This window comes from Acinonyx jubatus, chromosome B3 (genome assembly GCF_027475565.1).
Source record: "Acinonyx jubatus isolate Ajub_Pintada_27869175 chromosome B3, VMU_Ajub_asm_v1.0, whole genome shotgun sequence".
In the NCBI taxonomy this organism is placed as follows: domain Eukaryota; kingdom Metazoa; phylum Chordata; class Mammalia; order Carnivora; family Felidae; genus Acinonyx; species Acinonyx jubatus.
This window is the reverse complement of record NC_069386.1, coordinates 18,563,412-18,588,541: the sequence shown is the minus strand read 5'-3', so window position 1 is coordinate 18,588,541 and position 25,130 is coordinate 18,563,412. Positions and strand designations below refer to the sequence as shown.

General features: G+C 39.0%; 1 protein-coding gene across 11 annotated transcripts; it reads left to right on the top strand.

The window, feature by feature from the left end:
* Positions 1-187: 187 nt before the first annotated feature.
* LINS1 (lines homolog 1) lies at positions 188-22,601 on the top strand. 11 transcript variants are annotated; one of them, XM_027067929.2, is made up of 10 exons: positions 244-324; positions 1,083-1,118; positions 10,601-10,704; positions 11,889-12,053; positions 14,151-14,651; positions 14,764-14,853; positions 15,712-15,853; positions 16,728-17,318; positions 18,969-19,140; positions 20,970-22,601. In XM_027067929.2, the coding sequence occupies exons 5-10, from the start codon at positions 14,229-14,231 to the stop codon at positions 21,850-21,852; spliced, it is 2,301 nt and encodes a 766-aa protein (XP_026923730.2). In that variant the 5' UTR covers positions 244-324; positions 1,083-1,118; positions 10,601-10,704; positions 11,889-12,053; positions 14,151-14,228; the 3' UTR covers positions 21,853-22,601. The 11 variants fall into 11 exon arrangements, with proteins under 11 accessions (XP_026923735.2, XP_014924492.2, XP_014924493.2 ...); XM_015069006.3 differs by having other exon boundaries at positions 229-1,118; positions 10,596-10,704; XM_053223628.1 differs by lacking the exon at positions 1,083-1,118 and having other exon boundaries at positions 257-389.
* The last annotated feature ends 2,529 nt before the right edge of the window (positions 22,602-25,130 follow it).

Sequence of the window (25,130 nt, the reverse complement as noted above, 5' to 3'; positions counted from 1 at the left end):
AGCTGCCCCCACCCCTTGCCTGCCGTAAAGCCATCTGCGCATTCGCGACAGTTAGAGGAGGCGTGCCGATCGAGGCTGGGACTCGTCTCGGATTGGCCTCACTCATTTCCCCCTCGGCTTCCCCACTGTGGCTTCCGATGCTCCGCCCCTGGCGGAGGGACTCGAAGCCGTTGCTAAGAGACACTGTACGCCGAACGGGACCTCTGCGCATGCGGAAGGAGAAACTAGCTTATACTTTCCGCGAAGTACGGTGGCCCGGAAGGCGGTTTTGTGGGTTAGGATGGTGGTGGCCAGGCTGAGTCTCCCAAGCCAGATCCCTGGCAGGTAACTGGGAGCGGCCGCGGAGCTCGGCGGCGGGGGAGGAATGTGTGCCGCCGACTGAAAGGCAGGTCAGAGGGTCTAAGGTTGGGGTGGCCGCAGTCCGCAGGAAGCGAGGAGAGGGGCACCCTGTGTCGCCGCCCCTCCTCAGCGCTTTTCAGAGGCGGGTGCCGGGTCTGTGGCTCGTCTTTCGGTTCCCGAGGCCCCTTTACCGACCAGGCTGGGCTTGCCTCTCCCGGAGAGGAGAAGAGGACTCTCTTTGGAACGGTGGTAACGCTGCAAGAGCTTTCCTGCGAGGATAGCGACCCTCACGGATTTCTGACAATGGAGGGGAAAGGAGAATGGAAAATAATGCGAGATGGACGGGTTTATTGAGTGCGTGTATTCATTTAGAAAGTGTTAACTGGCTAGACACGGTTCTAGCCGGTAGGGAGACAACAGTGAACAAGAGAGGTGCGATCACCTGTCCTCGTGGAGCTTTCGCTTTAAAATAGGAGACAGATAAACACAAAATTATCACAAAGGGATAGGTTATATAAAGAAAGTGAAGCAAATAATGGGATCGAGTTTGACTAGGATGTGATGACTATCTTAGATAAGTAGTCAGGAAAGGTCTCTGAGAAAGTGATATTTGAGCTGAGATCTGAATGAGGAGGGGCCAACCGTGCCAAGATCTGGGGCGATGGGGTGGGGATAATTTTGAAGGCAGGTGGAATCAACAGTACAAAGGCTCTGATGCTGGAATAATCTTTGCTGTTTAACAGCAACCGCAAGAAAGAAGACCCCCGTACTTGAGCAGAGTGAGTAAGAGGGAGAATGATTGGTAGTAAGGTTGGGGGTGTGGGAAAAACTGCGGATCTTTGCCGGACATTGTAAGCCATGTAGGGAAATCACAATATCTTATTTATTTTTTGAAAAAAATCCCTGACTGCTCAGGGGGAAAGACTGTAGCTGAGAGCAGGGTTACTGCAAATCTGGAAGGCTATTAGAGTAATCTAAACAAGCATTGACATTATTTTAAACTGAGCCATCTGATATACCAAACATTTGGCTACCACCAATGTCTACATAGAAAGGCCTATCTGATTATATAAAAGAAGTAATTTAATATGCCAATTACTTTTAAGTAATAAGATAAATTAAGATGTTGTGTGGCCGGTGGGGGTCGCTGCAAACACTTTGAATTTGCACGCGCCCCCTTTCCCCCCCCCCCCCCCCCCACGTTGTCTTATACACTATTCTTCATTCTGGAGTACATGTTTTGGTGCTTTCCTCATGAGCTACATACTGGCTTATGTAAGCAAACACCTCAGTCCTGCCTAGGGAAGCCCATAGTCAAAGTGTGGGTAAACCAAACTAGAAAATATTTATAGACCATGCAGTGAGATAAATAGTGTAGTATAGGCTGAGGGAGCACTTGGCACGGCCCCCTAATCCTGAGTTGGATATGTGAAAGCCTTCCCCTGGACTGCAGGTTTCCACATTAAAGGTTGAACGTGGGAGGGAGAAAGTTGAATGTGATTTAGTCAGAAGGTATCAGGCCAAGCTTGGGAACCCTTAAAGTGCATGGTTTTTGAGGACCTTAGAAAAATCCTGTAGCTTAGTTTGTGGGGCAGAAAGTTGAAGGGATTCCAAGAGGCAGATCTTGAAGGACCTCTAAGCCCTGTCCAGGGGTTTGGACTTTTTCCTAAGGAAGGTGGAGGGGTTTTTCAGAGGAAGGGTGTGATGTGGCATAAGAAACAACCATGTAGCAAAAAAATCCGTTAGTTTGTCGGGGGCAGAAGTGTTGTACTGCAATAGTGGCCGTGAAAATGGAGAGAATTGGGGTGAGGAAGGGTTCCAGGAAGATGTCTGAGTTTCTAGCTTGGTTGACTCGGAGATACACCTAAAGTGAGATGTAAGAGAAAACAAGTTTGAGGGACCTTAGAAGTTGAGCTGAATTTATGCTAAAGGTGCCTGTGGGACCTCCAAGTGCAATTCTCTGATAGCGTTTTGAGTCTGGAGCCCAAAACTCTCTGGGCATACTTGGGTATTAGCACCCAGAAGACACCTAGACCCTAACTGGATTCTGGAGTTGTTAGCATAGAGATAATAATTGAAGACATTGAGAATCCATGAAATTGCTCTAAGAGAGAGGCTATAGAGGACTGAACACTTAAAGATGCCAACTGTTTTTCTATTTTATTGAGAAATAATTGGCATACACGATTGTGTCTGTTTAAGGCATATGGCATGATGGTGTGATTTTTATAAATTGTGAAACGGTTGCCGCAGAAGGTGCAGCTAACACCCCTCTTCTCATATAGATACAATAAAAAGAAATGAAAGAAAAAAAGGAAAAAAAATGTTTTTCTGGTGATGAAAACTCTGAGGACTTACTCTCTTAGCAACTTTTCTGTATGTCGTACAGCAGTGTTAGCAATAGTCGTCATGGTGTACCTTACATCCCTAGTATTTATTGAACTTATAATTGGAAGTTTGTATCTTTTGGCCACCTTCCTTGAATTCCTCTCCGCTGCATTGTCTGCCTTTGTAACCACAAGTCTTATCTCTTTTTCTATGAGTTTGGAGTGGTCTTTTGTTTCGATTCCACATATAAGTGAGATTATATAGTATTTTTCTTAGCATAATGCCTCCAAGGTCCATGCGTGTTGTTGCAAATGGATTTCCTCATTGTTTATGGCAGAATAATTTGCCATTGTATGTATATTACACAACTTTTTCATCCATTAATGGACACTTACATCACGTCCATGTCTTAGCTATTTAAATAATGTTGTTAGGAACATGAGGGTGCAGATATGTTTTCAGGTTGGTTTTTTTTTTTTTTTATGCTTTTGGGTATATTCCCAGAAGTGGAATTTTTGCATCATATGGTAGTTCTGTTATTAATTTTTTAAGGATCCTCCATACTGCTTTCCAGATTCCAGAGTGGTTGCACCAATTTACATTCCCACCAACGGTGCGCAAAGATTCCCTTTTCTCCACCTCTTGCCAGCATTTGTTAACTCTTTTTCATGATGGCAATTCTTAACAGGTGTGAAGTAATATCTCATTATTGTAGTTTTAATTTGCATTTCCCTGAGTGGTGAGGTTGAGCATCTTTTCACGTACCTGTTGGCCTTTTGTATATTTTCCTTGGAAAATGTCTATTTAGCTCTTTTGCCCATTTTTATTTTTTTAATTATTTATTTTTATTATTTTTTATTTTTTAATTTACATCCAAGTTAGCTAACATATAGTGCAATAATGATTTCAGGAGTAGAATCCAGTGATTCATCCCCTACACATAACACCCAGTGCTCATCCCAACAAGTGTCTTCCTTAATGCCCTTTGCCCATTTAGCCATCCCCCCACCCACAGCCCCTCCAGCAACCCTCTGTTCTCTATATTTAAGAGTCTCTTATGTTTTGTGTTCCTCCCTGTTTTTATATTCTTTTTGCTTCCCTTCCCCTATGTTCATCTGTTTTGTATCTTAAATTCCACATATGAGTGTAGTCATAATGATATTTGTCTTTCTCTAACTTTGCTTAGCATAATACCCTCTAGTTCCATCCACATTGCTGCAAATGGCAAGATTTCATTCTTTTTCATTGTCAAATAATACTCCATTGTGTATATACACCATATCTTCTTTATCCATTTATCTGTTGGTGGGCATTTGGACTCTTTCCATACTTCGGCTATTGTCGATAGTGCTGCTATAAACGTTGGGGTGCATGTGTCTCTTCGAAACAGCACACCTATATCCCTTGGATAAATACCTAGTAGTGCAATTTCTGGGTCGTAGGGTAGTTCTATTTTTAATTTTTTGAGGAACCTCCATACTGTTTTCCAGAGTGGCTACACCAGTTTGCATTCCCACCAGCAGCGCAAAAGTGTTCCTCTTTCTCCGCATCCTTGCCAACATCTGTTGTTGCCTGAGTTGTTAATTTTAGCCATTCTGACTGGTGTGAGATGGTATCTCATTGTGGTTTTGATTTGTATTTCCCTGATGATGAGTGATGTTGAGCATTTTTTCATGTGTCTGTTAACCATCTGGGTGTCTTCTCTTGAAAAGTGTCTATTCTCATGTCTTTTGCCCATTTCTTCATTGGATTATTTGTTTTTTGGGTTTGAGAAGTTCTTTGTAGATTTTGGATACTAACCCTTTATCTGATATGTCATTTGTAAATGTCTTCTCCCATTCTATTGGTTGCCTTTTAGTTTTGCTGATTGTTTCCTTTGCTGTGCAGAAGGTTTTTATCTTGATGAAGTCCCAATAGTTCATTTTTGCTTTTGTTTTGTTTCCTTTGCCCATTTTTAAATTGGATTATTTGTGGTTTTTTGGTTGAGTTGTACGAGTTCGTTATGTATTTTGGACATCAGATGTACGGTTTGCAAATATTGTTTTCCATCCTGTAGGTTTTCTTTTCACTTTACTGATGATTTATTCAGCTGTGCAGAAGCTTGTTAGTTGGACATAGTTCCACTTGTTTATTTTGTTGCTTGTGCTTTAGCAGTCATCCAAAAAATTACCAACACCCATGTCAAGGAGCTTTATTCCTGTGTTTTCTTATAGGAGTTTCATGCTTCTTATATCTAAGTCTTTAATTCATTTTGAGTTAATTTTTGTGAGTGTAAGATATGGATCCAATTTGATTCTTTTACATGTGAATATCCAATTATCTCAGCACTATTTATTGAAAAGACTGTCTTGTCCATTGAATATTCTTGAATCCATGGTTAGATATTAGTTGGCTGTACATGTGGGGATTTATTTCAGGGCTCTCAATTCTGTTTCATTGGTCTGATTGTTTTCATGCCAGTTTTGATGGCTATAGCTTTATGGTGTAGCTTGAAATCAGGAACTGTAATGTCTCTTGCTTTGTTCTTTCTTAGGCTTTTTTCTGGCTTTTAGGGGTCTTTAGTGGTTCTGTGTAAATTTTAGGAGTGTTTTTTCTACTTCTATTAAAAAAAATACCATTGGAATCTTAATAGGGGTGGCATTGAATCTATAGATGACTTTTGGTAGTATTGACATTTTGACAATATTAATTCTTCTAATACGTGAACATGAGATACCTTTCCATGTATTTTGTCTCTGAATTCTTTTATCAGTGCATTGTGGTTTTCAGAGATCTTTCACCTCCTTAGTTACATTCATTCCTAAATGTTTTTGTTTGTTTATTTATTTTTGGTGCTATTACATGTGGGATCAATTTCTTTATTTCTTTTTCAGAAAACTTGTTGTTACTGTAACAAAATGCTACTCATTCTCATATTTAATTTTGTATCTTGCAGCTTCACTGAATTCTTTGATTAGATCCAACATTTTTTTGGTTGAGTCTTTAGGATTTCCTTTATGTCAAGTCATGTCATCTGCAAATAGAGATAGTTTTACTTCTTCCTTTCTAATTCTGATACTTTAATTTAATTTTCTTGCTTGATTGCTCTAACTAGGACTTCCAATATTGGAGAATACTGGGGCATGGAGAAAGATGAAGAGTAGAAGTAGGAGGGCAAAGCACGCGACATGCTGTTGGAAGATATCCCTTCTGCGTCCATCTTTTATAGGGGAGGGAGGTCCACTTGAAATCACAGTTCACCAGCTATGTTCCTTTTGTCTTCCAGGCCTTGTCAGTGCCTTAGCCACCCTCCTCAGCCTCCCCTGACTTTGGCATCACCCTTGAACTTTCTGTAGACTCTAACTAGACTCATTTTATTTGTTTGTTCGTTCATTTGTTTGTTTAGACATAATGATTGCTGTCTTAGTTGGGACAGAAACCAGAATCATGGAAGGATAGCCTTTGTTTAGAAGTCTCAACTTCTGCCTTTAGAATCACAGCATCTTCATTAATGGAGCAATGTAGATTCAGTGACCTGTGGAGCTATGATCAGATTTGAACTTACTGTTGCATTTGGCCAAAGCCCAGTTTTGAGTTTTTCAGTCAATTGACAAACTATAGTAGCTTTTCATATATAGAAATCATTTTTTCATTATAACAATGACCATGAAAGTAATTATTTTTCTGTGTTCTGAATTTAAATATATAGGTTATCTAAAGAAAATCCTAAAGAGATAGTGGCACCTTTTTTGTTGTTGTTTTTATTTTCTGCATACAAAAAAGGATTAAATTACTAGCAGCTTGGTTTTTGATAATTTTGAAATTGGGTGATGGCAGAATGTTTTCTAATGAATAGACTGTGCACTTAAAATTTCTACCTATTTTTTACTTAGGAATATTAAAAAAGGTTTTTTAATGTTTATTTTTGAGAGAGAGCGAGAGAGACAGAGCATGAGCAGGGGACAGGCAGAGAGAGAAGGAGACACAGAATCCATAGCAGGCTCCAGGCTCTGAGCTGTCAGCATTGCCCAACAACATGGGGCTCAATCCCACGAATGGCGAGATCATGACTTGAGCTGAAGTCAGATGCTTGACCGACTGAGCCACCGCCCCTTACTTAGGAATATTTTTTAAGAAAATACTTTTTAGGGGCACCTGGGTGGCTCAGTCAGCTAGGCATCCAACTTCTGCTCAGGTCATGATCTCACAGTTCCTGAGTTTGAGCCCCACATCAGGCTCTATGCTGACACTTCAGAACCTGGGGTCTGCTTCAGATTCTGTGTCTCCCTTTCTCTCTAACCCTCCCCTGCTTGCACTCTCTCTCCCAATAACAAATAATAAACAAAAAAAATTTTTTAAATACTTTTTAGCATTTTAAAATGCCATTCTGCTTAGTTTTCACTCTAGGAATTTTCAGAATCAAAGTTCTAATATCTTTACATTTAGATAAAGTTGATATTAATGAAATTCTGTGCATATTAATGCTTGGGATCAGAAGGCTGATGTCTGTAGCTGAAATCATTATATTTTCTTCTTCTTCTTTTTTTTTTAAGGTAGGCTTCATGCTCAGCTTGGAGCACAACATGGGGCTTGAACTCATGACCCTGAGATCAAGACCTGAGCTTAGATCAAGAGTTGGATGCTTAACTGACTGAGCCACCTAGGTGCCCCTGAAATTATGATATTTTTAATTGAATTGTTAATTTTGAGAAATTGTAGATTCACATGCAAGTGTAAGAAATAATACAGAGAGAGACTGTGTACCCTTTGCCTAGTTTTCCAATGGTAGCATCTTTCACAACTATCGTACAGTATCAGAAGCTAGATATTGACATTAGTACAATCACTGATCTTGTTCAGATTTCCTGTTTTACCTCTGTTCATTTATCTGTATGTATATTTAGTCCTATGCAATTTTATCACATACAGCAGGTTAGTGTTGCTCTCACCACTTCCATGGTCACAAGGATCCCTTGTGTTGGCCTGTATAATCCTACTGCTAAGCGGGAGGGGCCCTCCCTAACCACTGGCAACCACTAATCTCTTCTCCATCTCTCTAATTTTGTCATTTCAAGAGTAGAGCCATACAATATGCAACCTTCTGAGATTGGCTTTTTTCTCTTGGCTTAATTATGTAAGAGCTATCCAAATTATTGTATTTATCAATAGTTCTTTCCTTATTGCTGTGTAGCGTTCCAGTATGGTATGGATGTACCACAGGACAACCATTCATCTATTGAAGAACATCTGGGTTATCTCCAGTTTTTGGCTATTATAAATGAACCTGCTGTGAACTTTCATGTACAGGTTTTTGTGTGAATGTAAGTCTTCATTTTGTTGGAATAAATGACCAGGTGTGTAATTATTAGGTCATATAGTAGTTGCATGTTTAGTTTCTTATTTTGTTTTAAAGATCTTTTATTTTAGAGCAGGTTTAGATTCACAGCAAAACTGATCAGAAAGTACAGAGATTTCCCGTATATATACCTCCTGCCCCTCACACATGCATAGCCCTTCCCTGCATTATCAACACCCCCCCATCAGAGTGGTACATTTGTTACAATTGATGAACCTACTTCCCAAGTCCATAGTTCACACTAGGGTTCACTCTTGGTAGCGTACATCCTCTGTGTTTGGGCAAAGATATAATGATACGTATCTACCATGATAGGATCATACAGAGTATTTTCACTGCCCTAATAGGGATGCTTCCCTATTCATCCCTTCCCTCCACCCCAACCCCTGGCAACCACTGATTTTTTTACTGTCTCCATAGCTTTACTTTTTCCAGAATGTCTTATAGTTGGAATCATACAATATATAGCCTTTCACATTGATTTTTTTTACTTAATACTATGCATTGAAAGTTCCTTTGTGTCTTTTCATGGCTCAATAGCTCTTCCTTTTTAGGACTGAATAAGATTCCATTGTCTGAATGTACCGCAGTTTCTTTATTCATTCACCCACTGAAGGATATCTTAATTGCTTCCAAGTTTTGGAAATTTTGAACAAAGCTGCTGTGGACACTTGTGTGCAGGTGTTTGTGTTGACATAAGTTTTCAGCTCCTTCAAGTAAATACCAAGGAGCACAACTGGTGGAACATATGGTTAAGAGTATGTTAGCTTTTTAAAGAGACTCTACTAGACTGTTTTCCAGAGTGACTGTACCATTTCATAATCTCACCAGCACCATAAGAGTGGTCTGGTTCTCCATATCCTCTCCAGAATTTGGTGTCACTAATTTTTATTTCAGTTATAATGATACTGGTATTTAATGTGATTTTAATTTATATTTCCCCAGTGGCTGATGTGGTTGAACATCTTTTTAAGCACTTATTTGCCATCTGTATATCCTCTTCAGGGAAAGGTTTGTTCATGTCTCTTGCCCATTTTCTAATTATTATTATCTTTTAAAATACTAAGTTTTGACAATTCTTTATAGATTTTTAGATACTAGCGCCATGTTGGATATGTGAGTAGCCAATATTTTCTCTCCATCAATACCTTGTCTTTTCATACTCTTAATAGGGTCTTTCACAGGGCGAAAGTTTTTAATTTTGTTGAGGTCTGGTTTATCAATTTTGTTTTTATAGACTGTACTTTTGGAGCCAAGTTTAAGAACTTTATGCCTAACCTTGAATCCCAAATATTTTTCTCCTATTTTTTTTCTTTTTTCCTAAAGTCTTATTTTAAGTCTTAAGCCCATGATCCATTTTGAGTTAGTTTTTGTGAAGAGTTGAAACTATTTTAAGTGAAGTAAAATCAAGGTCTTAATCACTCATATTTATACCGCCTTTAACCGTTGATAGGCTGATGTTGATATATGATGTGTGGATACTTTGGCTTTTCATCTTGGGTTTGATGTATCTTCTGAAAGTAATTTAATATAAAAATTCAATCAAATGGATGTCCTGATTAGTGTTTTAACCTTTGGTTGCTGAGTGTCTTTTGAAAAAAGTAATCTTGGTTTGCGTTGGGAAGTTGTTTGGTAATTGACCTTGAGTTTAGATTTTGTGCAGCATATGAAAATCATTCTAAGAATAGGTATTCTGCTTTACAGTATTATGGGAGAAAATCTAGAAAGTGTTGAAGATTAGTCTGTGTGAATTTTCACTCACAAAGTTTTCGATTTGGAAGCTTATTAGAGCTCCTCTGTTCATCCATTGTCCTGAGGCTTGGAGCATCAGACAAAATTTGAGGAGGACCCCAGGCTTTCAAATCAGACTTTGTCAGTTCAAATCCTGACTCTGCCACTTAACTCTTTAACTTTATCTCTCCTTGCCTTAATTTACTTATTTGTAAAATGGGTATGATAATTATCCACCTCATAAATCTGTTGTGAAACTATCACTCACTTAGATCAGTGTCTGGTACATAGTAGGCACTCAGTAAACTTTAACAATTATTATTCCCAAAGCATCGACTTTATGTGAAGATGAGTGGGAATATATTGTTTTTATATTAAGACAAACACAGTTTATTAGGAATAGAATACACAATTCAAATCATTTATAGCACTTCAACAGTAAAAGACTGGAGGCAAATTTTATGCTTATACTAGGTATTCCCTTAGGCAGTCTGGTGGTGGAGTTCATTCTCCTCTGCCAAGAGGCCTTTTCTGAAAAAAACTCTTTGAAAGACACTACCCATTTACTGTCCCAAACAGACCTTTCCTAATATTTGTTTCCTTCTCAAGCTAGACATATTTCTCACGTATATCTAGCATGGCTTGTTCAAAAGCTTGTCTGAGGGGTACGTCTTCCTCCAGCCCAGGCTGGTAATGAGCTTGAGATGTACCAACCTTGGAATGACACTTCAGGGGGAAAAAGTGTGGTTGGTCAAATCCCCTAGTTCGTTTTTGCAGGATTTGTCCTTTCATGTAATACTATAATTCCTTTCACAAAAAAAGCTATCATTCTCCACAGGCTGCTCACAGACGTTTGTTTCAGTGCAGGTTTCTTTGGCCAGCACCAGTACTTGAAAAGACATTGTCATGAGGAAAGATTGATGCTTAGTCACAGAAGAACCAGCCTAGCATCTGTCCTCTTCATTCATTTGGTGCGTGTGAAGGGAAGGAAAAATTCTTCCTCCATCCTTCAAGCTTCAAGGCCTTCCAGCAGGACTAAGAATTAAATTTATATGAGATGGATTAACAGAAAAAAAGTTTTATGATGTGTGCACAGAGGCCCAATAATGACCAGAACGCCTAAAGAAATGACCAAGATAAGCAGTTTTTATAGTTTTTAGACAAAGAGACAATAAATCTGTGAAGAAGTAACAGGACAGAGAAAACTTAACTTCGGGAGCTTTTATTAGTAAGGAATTCTAAAGAGAATTTGGGCTGGGGTAATAAATTAGTAAAAAGTCACAAGGGTTGTTATACAGCCTTCTTGGCTCTAAATTCCCTATCTCTAGAGGTAAGGGCATCTCTACCTCCTGATACAGGGAGGACACCTCTCATGGGAGATTTATTTCCTGCTTTGGCAGGGACAGCGGAGGAGGGTCTGAGCGTTCTTGACAGGCCATCTCTTAAGTAACTTTTATTTGAAATAATCAATGTGCCAAAGTGGCACCTTTCGGGGCAGCCTCTCCTTGGCCCTGCTACACCTGCCTGGCATGTGTGGGCCCCCGTTGATGCTTTTGTTTTTTCTTCTGTCTATAAAGAGTCATTTTGAAAATGTCTCTCCTTGATTGAAAGTTTATAACTTTTAGATCTGATTTCTCGCGACCACGCTTACCAGAGAACCTGGGTCCCACTATGACAGAAAATAGCCCATATCCCCCCCGAAATGCTCACTTGCTCATTTGTTTGTTTATTTATTCATTTACTGGTATCCACTTCAGTTTTGAGTGCTGAAATGGCCCTTTTCCTAGGTCAAAAATGGTTGATTAGCAGCAATCTTATTCTCATTCATGGTAAAAACTCAAGAACTTACAAGATATATAGAAATATTATTGGAAGTGTTTTTACTGTTGTAGCATTGAAATAAAGATAATTTCTTTTGTGGCTAAAAATTATAATACACTCACACATGTGCTATTAGTTAAAACCTAAAATAGTCTATTGTCATAGGATATTTGACATACAAAAGTGTCAGTAGTTTATGTCAACTTAAGTAAAAGATGTTATTGGTTTTATTGGCAAGAAATGTTACTATCATAACTAAAATATAAAGTAAAATAAGTACAATGGAAATGGACTTTGAAGTAGAATATGAAAACTAGTTTCTGATTTGTGGCAGACGGAACTCACCAGACAATTAAGAAGATAAGTTTATTCAGGCTATTGCAAAAGGGAGAATGTTCATTAATAGAATACCTCTCAAAGAAGAAGGAGAGAATGTGAGTTTTTATGAAACAAGGGAGTCAATGAGGAAGCATGGAGGGCAGTCCTATCTGGGAATGTGGTGAGCACTTTCTTGTAACATTAACCATTTTTGCTTTCTGGGAGCACAGTGTTCAGGGTAACAGATAACACTGAACTTTGTCAGATAGAACAAAGTTACCGATAATTACTTACATTTCCAAATGATGTGGGATGTATGCCACAGTTTGAAAAGAGGATTCAGAGAAACTTAACCAAAGTTTCACTCATAACTTTACATTAAAATTTACAGGTTTCTTAATACTTACAGGACAAAAACAAGGCAGTTCATCTTGGTGGAGGAGAGGGTAGGAATCAGGAGTTGAAATGCCCTAGAAGCTAAGCCAGGGAAAGAAACCTGTAGTGAGGGAGGTTTAAAGACCAGGCAGGGGCAAGTCAGTGGGCCATACTGTAGAAGTGAGACCAACCCAAAGTAAGTGACAGGACTCCTAGTAGGTTTCCTCCAGGGATGACTGAGGTTAAAGATGGGCAGGACATTTATAAATGGGCCAGAGTAGATGAGGCAAGGCCGTGGAGTATATTAAAGGGTAGATTGTCAGACAACAAAATCATCACCAGTACACAATGAACTTTATCGGCAATTGTATTTAACTCGTTAACTAATGAAAGAACTAGGCAAATGTCACAACTGGCCTAAAGAGGAAAAGTTAAAGAGCCACATGAGTTTATATGGAGTAAGAAATGTGGAAATAAATTTACAAATAGAAAACATAATTGGCTTTTCCCACCGACGGGAGGGTTGCCCCTCCCCAGACAATTATTTACATGATTTGGGGGTTCCCCCTTCCCACCCCCCCCCCGTTTTAGTGGGGGTTTTTTTTACATTCTTTTTTTTCCCCCGTTATTCTCAAGTTAGTTAAATACAGTGTAGTCTTGTATTTGCATGTTGTAAGACAACAATTATTTGCATTGCTATCAGTAATCTACAACTTACAAAGGTGTGAAATAGCTCAAAGGCTATGAAAGGACTGAGTCCCAGAGGATCAGATAATTTCCTGAGGTTCAGCATTCCATTGGATTTTCAGTAATCTCTAGTTTCTGCCAAGATCCTAAATTTTTCCTCATCATCTTGCTCTTTAGTAACTACATTAATACTCCTATTACTCGTAATATTTTCTGTTCTATTCATCTATCAGTGATTGTCCATATTCCCTGCTTTATAAGCCATGCCTGACCCCTTCTCCCCACTCTTGCTGGTCTCCATTGTGTCAGAGTCAGGGACACCCGAACGTCTAAAGTTGTATCCAGCTACAAGTACAGTGTGCTCCCGTTTGGATTACTTTTGCTTATTAACATCTTGTTTTTTCCTTGGGATGGCATTTTTAAATTTTTTATTAAATGTTGAAAGCGGTGACTAAGGATCTTTATATTATCACTAAATTCAAGTTGGGAATTAATCATCATAACCACAATAGTTTGACCACATAACTATCTAACTAGGTTTTCATCTGTACATTGAAGGTAAAGTGTTTTTTTCTTAGTTTATTTATTTATTTTTGAGAGAGAGAGAGAGAGAGAGAGAGAATATCCCAAGCAGGCTCCACACTGTCAGCACAGAGCCCGATATGGGGCCCGATCCCACGAAACATGGGATCATGATCGGAGTGAGCCAAGATCAAGAGTTGGACACATAACCAACTAAGCCACCCAGGCGCCCCTGAGATGAAGGTTAATGAATTGGAATTGAGCCCCATGGGTCTCAGCCTGAGTGGGTTTGCCCCCAAGGGAGGTGCTATAGGCATCTAGTGGGTAGAGGCCAAGAATGCTGCTATGCCGCCTACAAGGCACAGGCCAGCTTCCCCATAACAAAATTATCCAGTCCCGAGTGTCAGTGCCAAGGCTGAGAAGCCCTTGTGGCCCACTGAAAAATGTTAGAGGGAAGGTGAAGTTTCTGCTCCGATAAAATTAAAAATAATTTTATGGCCTTAAATCTTACAGAAAGCATGCATTTCGTTTTTATGGTCTTAAAATAATGTTCTTATTACCAGTTTTCCATTTTAGAAATTAAGCAGTCGTCCTTACCTTTGAGAGACTAATGATTAAGTGGAAACAGATGCCTTTCCCTTGTACTACGATGTATATAACACTTGTAATTTAAAAATTATTTTTCCTATTTTAGGTTTCACCGAAGAACCCTCTTAGAGATTCATCGCATTTCTAAGATTAATATTTACAGTTTGGAGTCGTCAGCTTTCTCATGAGATGTATTTTGGCAGTCAAAATGAAAGCTTTTTTTGAAGTGTTAGAACAATTCTACAAGAAGGTACTTCTGGGAGCCACACTTGAAAATGAGAGCCAGGAATACATCTTTTATCTCAACCCAGCAGTTTTAGCTCAGGATTGCTCTACAGCCGCTTCTCCAGAATGCTCGAACCGCCGTGGTGTCCAAGGCAGGCACCAGCCACCCAGCACCACGTTGGGTACCATTTCCGTAGTGTCTGTGTGTTTGAAGAGACACTCTCCGACGTGCAGCGCCCGAGAAATCATGCTCCTTCAGTTAACAGTAATCAAAGTGATGATAACCAGAATATTGTCTGTTGAAACTGACTTCCACGCAAAGGAAAAATACAGAGATATAATTACAATTCTTTTAAAATCCTCTGACATCGATTCAACCTTAGTAAGCCAGTTGTTTTTTGTGGATTTTTTTTTTTTCTTTAGATGCAGATTTTTAGGACAAAAGTTTTGACAACATTTGGCAATAGTGGATAAACTTATTTGTTTTCCCATAGACCTGTATGTTCCAAAACTCGGATAAATTGTTATGTCACATGGCTGCCAAGTGCCTTGCACTACTTCTGTATTTCCAAATGAGAGAAGAGGTAAGATAAGTAATCAAATTATGTTACTTCTTTTATAGTTTCTTTAAAATTGTTCTTTGGCCCTCGATTTTCCCCTTCAGATGTTTGTACCAATAAAATGTTTGCTCACCTAAGAACACATAAATCCACAAAAGTGTAAGAATGGAGCAATATAATAGTGACTTGTATCAAAGATTAGAGTCTTAAATATGTTGTAAATCATTATAAATCAGATTCTTCACCTCAAGGATGGGTTTCAAGTCAGTCCATAACTTTCTTCAGCTTCTCAGAGGAGCAGGTAGGCCTTCTTCCTTGTCTCCAAAGAAAGATTTAGGAACCCCTGCTGAAGACCAAGACCATTTTTACAGGTTTAACATAAATAAATTATAAGAATGGTCCTCAGCATAATATTAAAAAAAAAAAAAAAAATGCAAACAAACAGCATCAGATTTTTCTCTTATCTCAGAATTCGTTAATAAATGTAAGCACCTACTGATTTATTTTAGCTATAATTCCTTGCTGTTTTCTCAACATTTTTGTCCTAAATACAAAAAGGTGGTATTTGTAGTAGAAAATCTAGAAAATGGGAGAAAGCGTAAAGAACAAAATAAAAACCACACGTTAACCACACATTATCCTACCACCTAGAAGTAATCACTGCTAATATTTTCATGTTCACTGTTGAGATTTTATTTCTATGGCATATTGAATTTTTTAGTTGAAGAATATTAGGATATTTGTGTCCTTGTTTTCCAAATACTCTGCTTTTTTTTTCCCCCAAGGGAATAAGAAATGTTATATGGAGTTGTATATAATAGGTAATTTGTAATTATAAAGAAAATTTTATGTTATAACTTTACTTTTTGTTTTTTGTCATAGATAGCATTAAGTAATTCCTGGATTGCTTTTTGCCAGACAAATCTTTCTGAATACCCTGAAAATGAGAAAGCAGTGTACTGCCTCTGGACCCTTACTTTTATAATAAAGGAAATCTTTAAAGACACATGTTCACAAAAAACAGGTACAAATTATGGTCCCCCATAAATGCCATTCTTTTGCTCCCAAGGGGCGTGATGTTTATAATGAAGATTAAAATTTATTTTACAGCATCTGATCTGTCCTCATGTATGAAAAACTAAAGACTCTCCCTCCAAATTTTTTGACTGAAGATACCTTTTTAAAATAAAACATAAGACAAAAATTAAACCTCTTTATTATTATGTATCCCTTTCATAGTCTGATGCTATTGATATTTGTAAAAAGGATAATTAACCATGATTATTAGCTTTTATTCTTTTGTTTTGTTCATTTGTTTCAAGTTTTTATTTAAATCCTAGTTAATTAAGAAATAGTGTAATATTGGCTTCAGGAGTAGAATTCAGGATTCATCACTTACATACAACACGCAGTGCTCATCCCAGCAAGTGCCCAGCTGAATCCCCAGTACCCATTTAGCCCATCCCCCTGGCCACCTCTCTCCCAGTAACCCTCAGTTTGTCTCTGTAAAGAGTCTGTTTTTTGGTTTGCCTTTTCTTTTCTTTTTTCCCCGTGTTCATCTGTTCTGCTTCTTAAATTCCACATACAAGTACAATCCTGTGTATTTGTCTTTCTCTAACCGACTTATTTCGCTTAGCATAATTCACTCTAGCTCCATCCACGTCATTGCAAATAGCAAGATTTCTTTTTGATGGCTGGGTAGTATTCCATTGTGTATAAAAACCTCCTCTTATTAGCCGTTATCCTATATGTATCTTCACTTGTTCACATGAGTGAAATAATCCAAATCCATTTTTCATCGTGTAAAGTGATAGTATTTATAAAAATTGAATTGTAAATTGTGTTTTAAGAAGGCTTTGTTTTTCTTGTTGTTGATATTACTGTTTTTATCATTGCAGAAATTTTAAAGCAGTTCCTGACTCTTTTTGACACTGCTTTTGAAGTTTTTTACAATTCCTTATTTTCTCAGCATTTTGAAAGCTGCCAAGACACCTCTAAAATAATAAACAGCTTGATATGTTCCCTGGAATTGCTTGAACTTCTTATAGCTTCCAGAGTCCATCTGAAGCTACATTTCACTTGCCAGAGGATTTTATTTTTGAAACCCTCTTGTGTGCTAGGTGTTATTACCTGGCCCGTTCAGGCTTTTGTCAAAAGGAGGTTCATCATATTCATCAAAAAGTGCCTTCTCTGGAAAGTGGGTGAAGATCTGTGTCGGGGATCTGGCCCTGCCCTGATGCCACCAGATCAGCATTTAGGTGTAGACATGTTGGCTTTAGCTGATGCTGTTTTGCAAGCTGTGGATTTGGGCTTATTGAGGACATTGTCTGTCCACGGAAAACCTCCCTTCTTCGGTGGAGATGAAGTTCAACCTGCACATGAGCGTGTCCCTGGTCCAGATCATGTAATCCTCAGAGCAGCAAGCCTACTTATCATTAAATCCTTAGAAATCAAGTTTCAAAACTGTGCTTCAGCAAATGAAATGAAAGGTAATTCTCTGAATTCCTTTTGTGTGCAAAGTGACGAGTAATTGTTTAGTGATATAAAATAATTCATAATTATCAAATCTTAGGACTATAACTTCACTAATCTACATGTTATCATAGTTATAATTTATTAAGTTTTCTTTTAAAAAAAGAATTAGAATTCCCTTAAGAAACATGTCAACTTTGGGGCACCTGGGTGGCTCAGTCAGTTTAAGCATCTAATCTCCACTCAGGTCATGATCTCACAATTCATGAGTTCGAGCCCCCCATTGACAGTGCAGAGCCTGTTTGGGATTGTGTCTCTCTTCCTCTCTCTCTCTGCCTCTCTCTCTCTCTTTTAAATAAGCTTTTAAAAAAAGAAGAAACAAGTCAACTTTTTGTGGGCTAAACTGAATTCATATAGTATAATTAATGACAAAAGTTAAAAAGGTGTTATTGAGTCGCTTCAAGGCAGGTGCTATAAGTCTGTTCAGTTAAGATATTTGTACTATTTCATTCATATTCTGCTTCATAAAATTGGGGTAACTACTAATGTAGATAATGGATAACTAGGAAATGAATTGAAACTAACGTGAGAAGTTACACTGATTAAGAAATTGTTGCATATAGGGGCACCTGGGTGACTCACTCGGTTAAGCGTCTGACTTCGGCTCAGGTCATGATCTCATGGTTTGTGAGTTCGAGCCCCATGTCAGGCTCTGTGCTGACAGCTCAGAGCCTGGAGCCTGCTTTGGATTGTGTGTCTCCCTCTCTCTCTGCCCCTCCCCCACTCATGCTCTCTCTCTCTCTCTCTCTCTCTCTCTCTCTCTCATAAATAAACAAAAAAAATAAAAAGAAATTGTTACATATAATATTCAGGATCTTAACTCCAAAGACTTCTGTTTAAAGTAGAATATTTAATTTAGGTGTTGCGGAAGACATGTCCTCCATTTCATGTGATAAAAAGGAATAGTAGATGTCTCTAAACAAGCAACATATAGTTTCACTGAACGGTTTGAATTGTAAGCCGTGACTTCCCTGCGTTGCTTTGAATGGAGACCATTTACGGTGTAATTACTACATCCTAGATACCATCCTCACCCTGCACAGTTATAATTTACAACACTAGGTGGCATATGTTCTACAAGTCAGAGTTTTAAATTGCGGTTACAACTAACTCCCCAAAACTTTTTTGGTTTTTGTGCTTGATAGTAGTCTTTCTTTTAATACTTTAAATATTTAAACAAAATTTTTTCCTGTTATTTTGAAGGCAAAATGATTTTTTCTTGGTTGCATTGTCGCTTCTAGTAACAGACAGCTGCAGCTTCCAGCGAAGTGATTTCTTTTGTCTGCTACTCCTTCATTTGTATGTTTCTAGCAAGAATTCATGTAACTCTTGCTTCTCAGAGAGCATCCATTATTTGGCACTTGCAGCAAGTAGATGATCTGGTTGTACATTTTAATTGTATCTTCTTGAATGAGTCACTTCTTTTTCTCTGATGTTCAGTTTCCTAATTTGCAAAAGAGAGCTCATCCCTCACAGGATTTTTGAAAAGTGTGAATTATGATGATAATGCATGTTGGAATACTTGAAATGCTATAGCTTTCTATGTAGCAAGATATAAATGCATTCCTGAGCTGTTGCCTGCTCTTTGAAATTTGCATTTTTTGAAGTTGGTTTACAGAATTTCATGGCTCAGTTACTGACCTTCTTAAAGCCTCACCTTCAGCCCTCCCTTCAGCCACACAATGCATGTGAGTGGATCTCCAGGGTCTTCATAGAACAAGACGATGACATGGTGGAAGCTGCCAGAGCATCATTGGGCATCTACCTAACGTTGATCAGGCCAGTAGATTTTAAAGTAATTGTAGTAACTACATGCCAGGAAAGCAGAAAACATTTTTAATAATGTGCTGGACATACTGTTTACTTTCCATCATTAAGGGGGGAAAAAAATCCGTAACAATCTTGTGGTTTCCTTATAAGTTCCAATTCCTTTCTTTAACCCTGCCCTACATGAAAATGAGATTACATTTGAGTTCTCATTATGAAAACTTGGCTGGGTAGGCAGATCTAAGGCAGTAGAACCAGACCATGGGGCTGGAAAACTCGGGTTCTGGTTACGCTTCATCAGTTTCACCTGTGCGATCAGGAGTACGTTAGTACCATTGTCCGAACCTTAATTTAATCGATGTTCAAAAATGCTTTTCACCCCCAAGACTAACTTTCCCATAATGAGCTTCTAGGACTTTCACCTTTTTAAAGGTGAGTACAAACGTGTAAGTAACCAAAGCAGCAGCTTGAAATTTTCATTTTAGTATACAGTTGCACTGAGGCTGATACCAACCTGATGCAAATATGTGAAATTGGTCATGAAGTTTTGTTAGTGATGACATGGTTTCCGCTGATCCTGTTTCTGCTTTAGTAAAGCAGCTGCACATGGGGTCATATCATCCCGTGGCAAATAGCTGTAATCGGCTACGGAGTTAATAACTGATGACCTTTTACACTATTTCTGCTCTGCTTTATTAAAGTCCTAAAGTATTTGCCTTATTTCCATTTCTTTCTTGGCTTCAGAGAAAGGGATTTCTTACTAATGACCAACGGCACAGTGTCACGCTGCCAGTTTCTGACTTGTATTATGGCCCTGCTGGCAGTGGCTGCCTTCAGACTGTAAGTGTTTGGGGCCAATTTTCAAAAGGTTCTAATCAAGAACACAAAATTCCTGCATGTGATTTGAGTTAGGCTCCAAAACAGTGAGACACAAATTCAATCTGAAAACACACATGCCTATTAAAATAGATCTTGGTTGTGCTCAAAGCTGACTTCTTACTCCTCAGGAAGGAGGAAGCCTCTGAATTAAATTTCTAACTTTCTTAATTTCACTATGTCCAGAGAGGCATGTGCTCATGCCCTACGTATTTTTCCTAATGTAGTTGTATCTGTTAAGATTGTTTGGTTGTAAAAGGACCAACACAAACTGGTCTAAGCAAAAAAAAAAAAAAAAGGAATTTATTAGCTCAAAATTAGAAATTCCAGGGGGTCATGTTGGCATCAGACGTCACCGTATACACAGGGATACAGTCACGTCATTGATCATCGCTCTTCTTCTCTGCACTCATTCTCAGGCAGGGCTGCTGGCAGTGCCCAGCTGACACCAGCCTTACAGTTCCAATCTTTAATAGCTCTAGCAAAAGTCCCAGCGGGGGGATCTGATTAGCCTGCTTGGGTCACAGATTCATCTAAGGAAGCAGTCATTGTAGCCAGGAGCGTGAGGCACTCTGACTGGCGGTCTGGGTCACGTACCCATCCTTATTGAGGAGACCCTAGAAGGAAAGGAAGGAGGTCAGTCTCCAGCCCCCACCTTACTCCATGCAATTAGTTACCTGTAGGCGTGAGGAACTCTGATGTCAAGACAGGAAGACAGAGGACTTTTTTTGGCAGACAATAACTAGTACTGCCAAGGTCCCTGAATTTTACTTATTTTATTGACTTGGGTTATTATATAGAGTTTGTAGAGGAAGAGATTGTTTTGATGTTTTTTTCGTTGAAGATAATGCATAGATTAGAAAATAATCCGATAGCTGAATTTGTGGTATGTGAATTATATCTGTTAAAACTGTTATTTTTGTAAAAAGTCATTAATCTGAGGTCTCTGTTGCCTTTATTTTCAGAGAATGTAAAGCTGCTGAAAGCTTGACCCAAGAAAAAGAAATGTGCAACCATCACACACATGAATATGGCTATAATCCACACTGCGTCTTCTTATTCTTACTAAAAAATATAGGATTTGATGCTTCAGTTCTTCTTGACTTTTTGATTTCATCAGAAACCTGTTTCCTTGAATATTTTGTTAAATATTTAAAGTTACTACAAAAAGACTGGACTGACTTTTTCACGATCTGCAAGTATTTTGATGTAACCAAATCTAAAGACAACATAAATATCTGTGCTTGTAGCCCCTCACTTGTCCAAGACACGAGCAGCAACCAAACAGAACTGAGACCTTCGGCTGCTCTTGGTAATCACAGAAATGCCCGTGCTTCCGGCTCCTGGGTTTCTGATGCCTCTTCCAAACCTCTGAACCAGCTTGTGATGCCCAAGGAGACCCCCGCCACGCTCCTGGCTGATAGCCCGTCTCCCCCACGCGCTTCTCAAAGTCTGGTAGATTATGACAGCTCTGATGATTCTGAGGTAGAAGGCACAGACCAGCGTACAGCAAACAGTAAACAAGTATCTTTACACCAAGAAGCAGTGAAGAAATTTCAGGACACAGTTGGAACAAGTGGGGATGAAAGAGAAGTGAGCCTCGAGCCTCAGTCAAGGCCTCTGGTTCCCAAACAATCTAATATTCTCTTCTCCGTTGATTGGGATACAGTCCCAAATAACGTCTCTGAAGTGGGACTGTCTTCCAAAACACTGAAGTGCTTTGAGGAGCTACAAAGTGCTGTTTACCGCTTGCAGAAGAAAAATCTTTTCCCGTATAATCCCACAGCACTTTTAAAGTTGTTAAAACGTATCGGGGCAACATATAATGAGAGTATGAACGCCTTGTAAGACGGTAGCACTTTATTTCCAGGAGCTGTTTTTCCCTAATGTAAATTGTGCCTTAATGAGATAATAGTAAAAAAACAACAAACAAAAAACCAAAACACCCTCACAAGCATTCTCTAAATCAAGTCTATCTTTTTGTCCTTTCGAAGTAACCTAGTGACTGACAAATATACATCAAATGCCAAGTCACCTGATAAATCACTTGAAATTTACAGGGTTCAAATTTGGGTTGGTCATTTTGTTAGGTTGCTAGGGCTGCTGTAACAAATTACCACAAAACTTGGTGGTCCAAACAACAAAAATCTATTCTCTCATAGTTCTGGAGACTAGAAGTCCATAATCAAGGAGTCAACAGGGCCATGCTTTCTCTCAAGGCTCTAGGGAAGAACCTTCCCTGCCCCTTCCTATCTTATGGCGATTGCTGGCACTCCATGGTATTCTTCAGCCTGGAGCTGTGTCCCTCCAGTCTCTTCCTCTGTTGTCACATGAGGTTTTCCCTGTATGTGTCTATCCAGTTTCCCTCTTACAAGGACACCAATCATTGGATTAGGGTCTGCTGTTGTGTAGTATGGGCTCATCTTACTACATCAGCAAAGACCCTATTTCCAGATAAGGTCACAGTCACAGGTTCTGGGTAGATGTGAGTTTTGGAAATGACACTATTTAATCCAGTGTTATTTGTTATTTCCCTCTGAGGTATTTACATGTAATATGATACATAAGAACTTAAAATCTCAGTGACTATCTCTGTATATGTAGGTGTATGGTCTGTTCTGTGAAAAGGAGTCTATTCTTTAAAACACATTTTTCAATCACTAGATAATACTTCTATTTAAAATCGTTGTAAGGTGCCCCTGGTGCCTCAGTCGGCTAAGCATCCAACTTGATTTCAGCTCAGATCATGATCTCACAATCATGAGATAGAGCCCTGTATCAGGCTTAGTACTCATTCAGGTGGAAGTGGAAAGATCAGGGGAACTAAAAAGAGGACTGCTAACTGAGACAGCAATGCGATGCTAATGTTAACCAAATAGAAGTGCAGAGGTCAAGGGGTGCCTGGGTGGCTCAGTTGGTTTCACCCTAGGTCATGATCTCCTGGTGTGTGGGTTTCAGCCCCACTTCGGGCCCCACGCTGTCCGTGTGGAGCCTGCTTGGATTCTCCCTCTCTGCCTCTCCCCTGCTTACACTCTCTTTCTCTCTCAAAATAAATAAATTAAAAAAAAAAAAAATGCAGAAGTCAGCAAGTTTGGTAACAGTTGGTATACATTGGGGCAGTTTCTACATAATTTAAAAAGCATATTAAAGAATGTGTATTCAAAGATGTACGATGCACATTGTAAAAAAAGCAGAAATACCTGGTTAAATAACATATATACTCTATAGAAGACTTTATACTTGTGGAAACAATGGGTTATATCCATGTTTACAGAGATGAAGTATCTGCAGGAAAAAACAAGTGAATATATAGGGCTCCCATCTGTTTAAGAAAAGAAGGGGACAGGAGTAATGCACCTATACATTTATATATGCTTTTGTGTGTACGAAACATTTACATAAGAAAGTCCTAACTGATTGCCTTGGGAAACCAATCCAAAGGAGATTTGGCTTCTCGTTGTATATCTTTTTTTACTCTTTTATTTGTTTGTTTTAACTGGGTGCATAGTTTTATTTTTGTTGTTTTAGTGAAAGTAACCTTTTATTTAAGAAAAGCAAAAAACAAACTGGATTCTTTATGCTCCTAAAGGTACATACATGTTGAATGCCTTAAAAGACATGCTTATACTGTTGTGGTTTTGACCTACCAGTTTTTCTCTATAAAGTTAATAAGGAACCATCAGCCCCTTGTTAGACCTAAAATGAGGGAAGAGGCCATCTTCTACGTATACTGAGTGTTGGTATTTCAGTCTCTGACCTTTGGGTATAAGTCAATTTGTCAGACACTCATGAAGTCCTATTAGTGGTCAAGGTGACTGATGTTGGCTATCCTTGGCCATTCAGAGTATCCAAGAGCCCTTCTGAGTTAGCCCATAAACGAAGACCAAACTAGTGATGCTTGGCGTGATGAGTTCCCAGCCTGTAGCTCCACTTCTTTAAGTGAACACATAATGTGTCTCCAAGTAAGCACAAAGTATCATGAGTCTAATTTATTTTTTTAACTAGAAATATTAACAGATATAGCAAGTTCCACATATAAGTGTATGGCTTGATAGATTTTCATAAACAGCATACCTGTGGAACCAGTAACGACATCAAAAAACTACTGGCACCCCAGAAGTCCTGCTGGGATCCCCTCCTGGTCACTGTCCACTTGTAACCATCCCAAATTGCAACAACATAGACTAATTTTGCCTGGTTTTGTTTTTTATAAAGGGAATCATTAAGTATGTGTTCTTTTATGGCTGGCATCTTGAACATTATTTGGAAATGTGTTCAAATTTGGTTTTTAAATAATTGCCAATGAAGCGCCTTTCAGCTATTATTAGTAACAAAATACCTTTAACCCCTCAAAATTGTCTTGGCATTCCCAGCATGCTAGGATGGTGAAATTGACAAACTGGTTGAAACAAAATACAGACTCAAACAGGTTATGCAGGGCCTTGTGCAATTGGCCCCAACCTGCTTCTCCAGCCTCACCTGTCGGGTCTCCCCCCACCCACTGTCTTAGCAGCACAACCTTTTGTCGTACATAATTGTTCATCAAGCCCCATCTTAAATGTCGGGTCTGTGAAGCCTTCCCCTACTGTTCTCAACCATTAGATCTTAACATGCTTCCTATTCTCTTCACTGTGCTCTTTCCTGTATTGTAGGGTTTGTCCCATTATATTTTAATCGTTAGTCAGTCTTCATTTGCCAAGCTCCTTTTACGTAGTCGTTTGTGGATAGCATCATGTTTGTGGATAGCATCATGTCTGTGCCATTATATGTCCCACAAATGCTGACTAAATGGGATAGAGCCCTCTCCAAGGACTTGATAATCTCCTGGAGGAGACAGGTGTGAAGAGGCTTTCCTTTAACACTCACATGGCACTTCCTATGCCAGCCACTGTTTTAGCTCTAATAATGGCTCTAATAATACTCGCCATTATGTTGGAGGGCAGGTACTATTATAATCCTTGTGTTGCTGATGAGATAAGTAACTTGGCCAAGATCACCCAACTGGTAAAGTGGCAGAGCCCAGAGAATGGATCGAGGCAGTTTGGTTCCAATGTCCTCATACTGTTCTCCACGATCTCATGCTAGAAAGGGATATTGGGGTCAGATCATCCACGACCTTCGGGGCT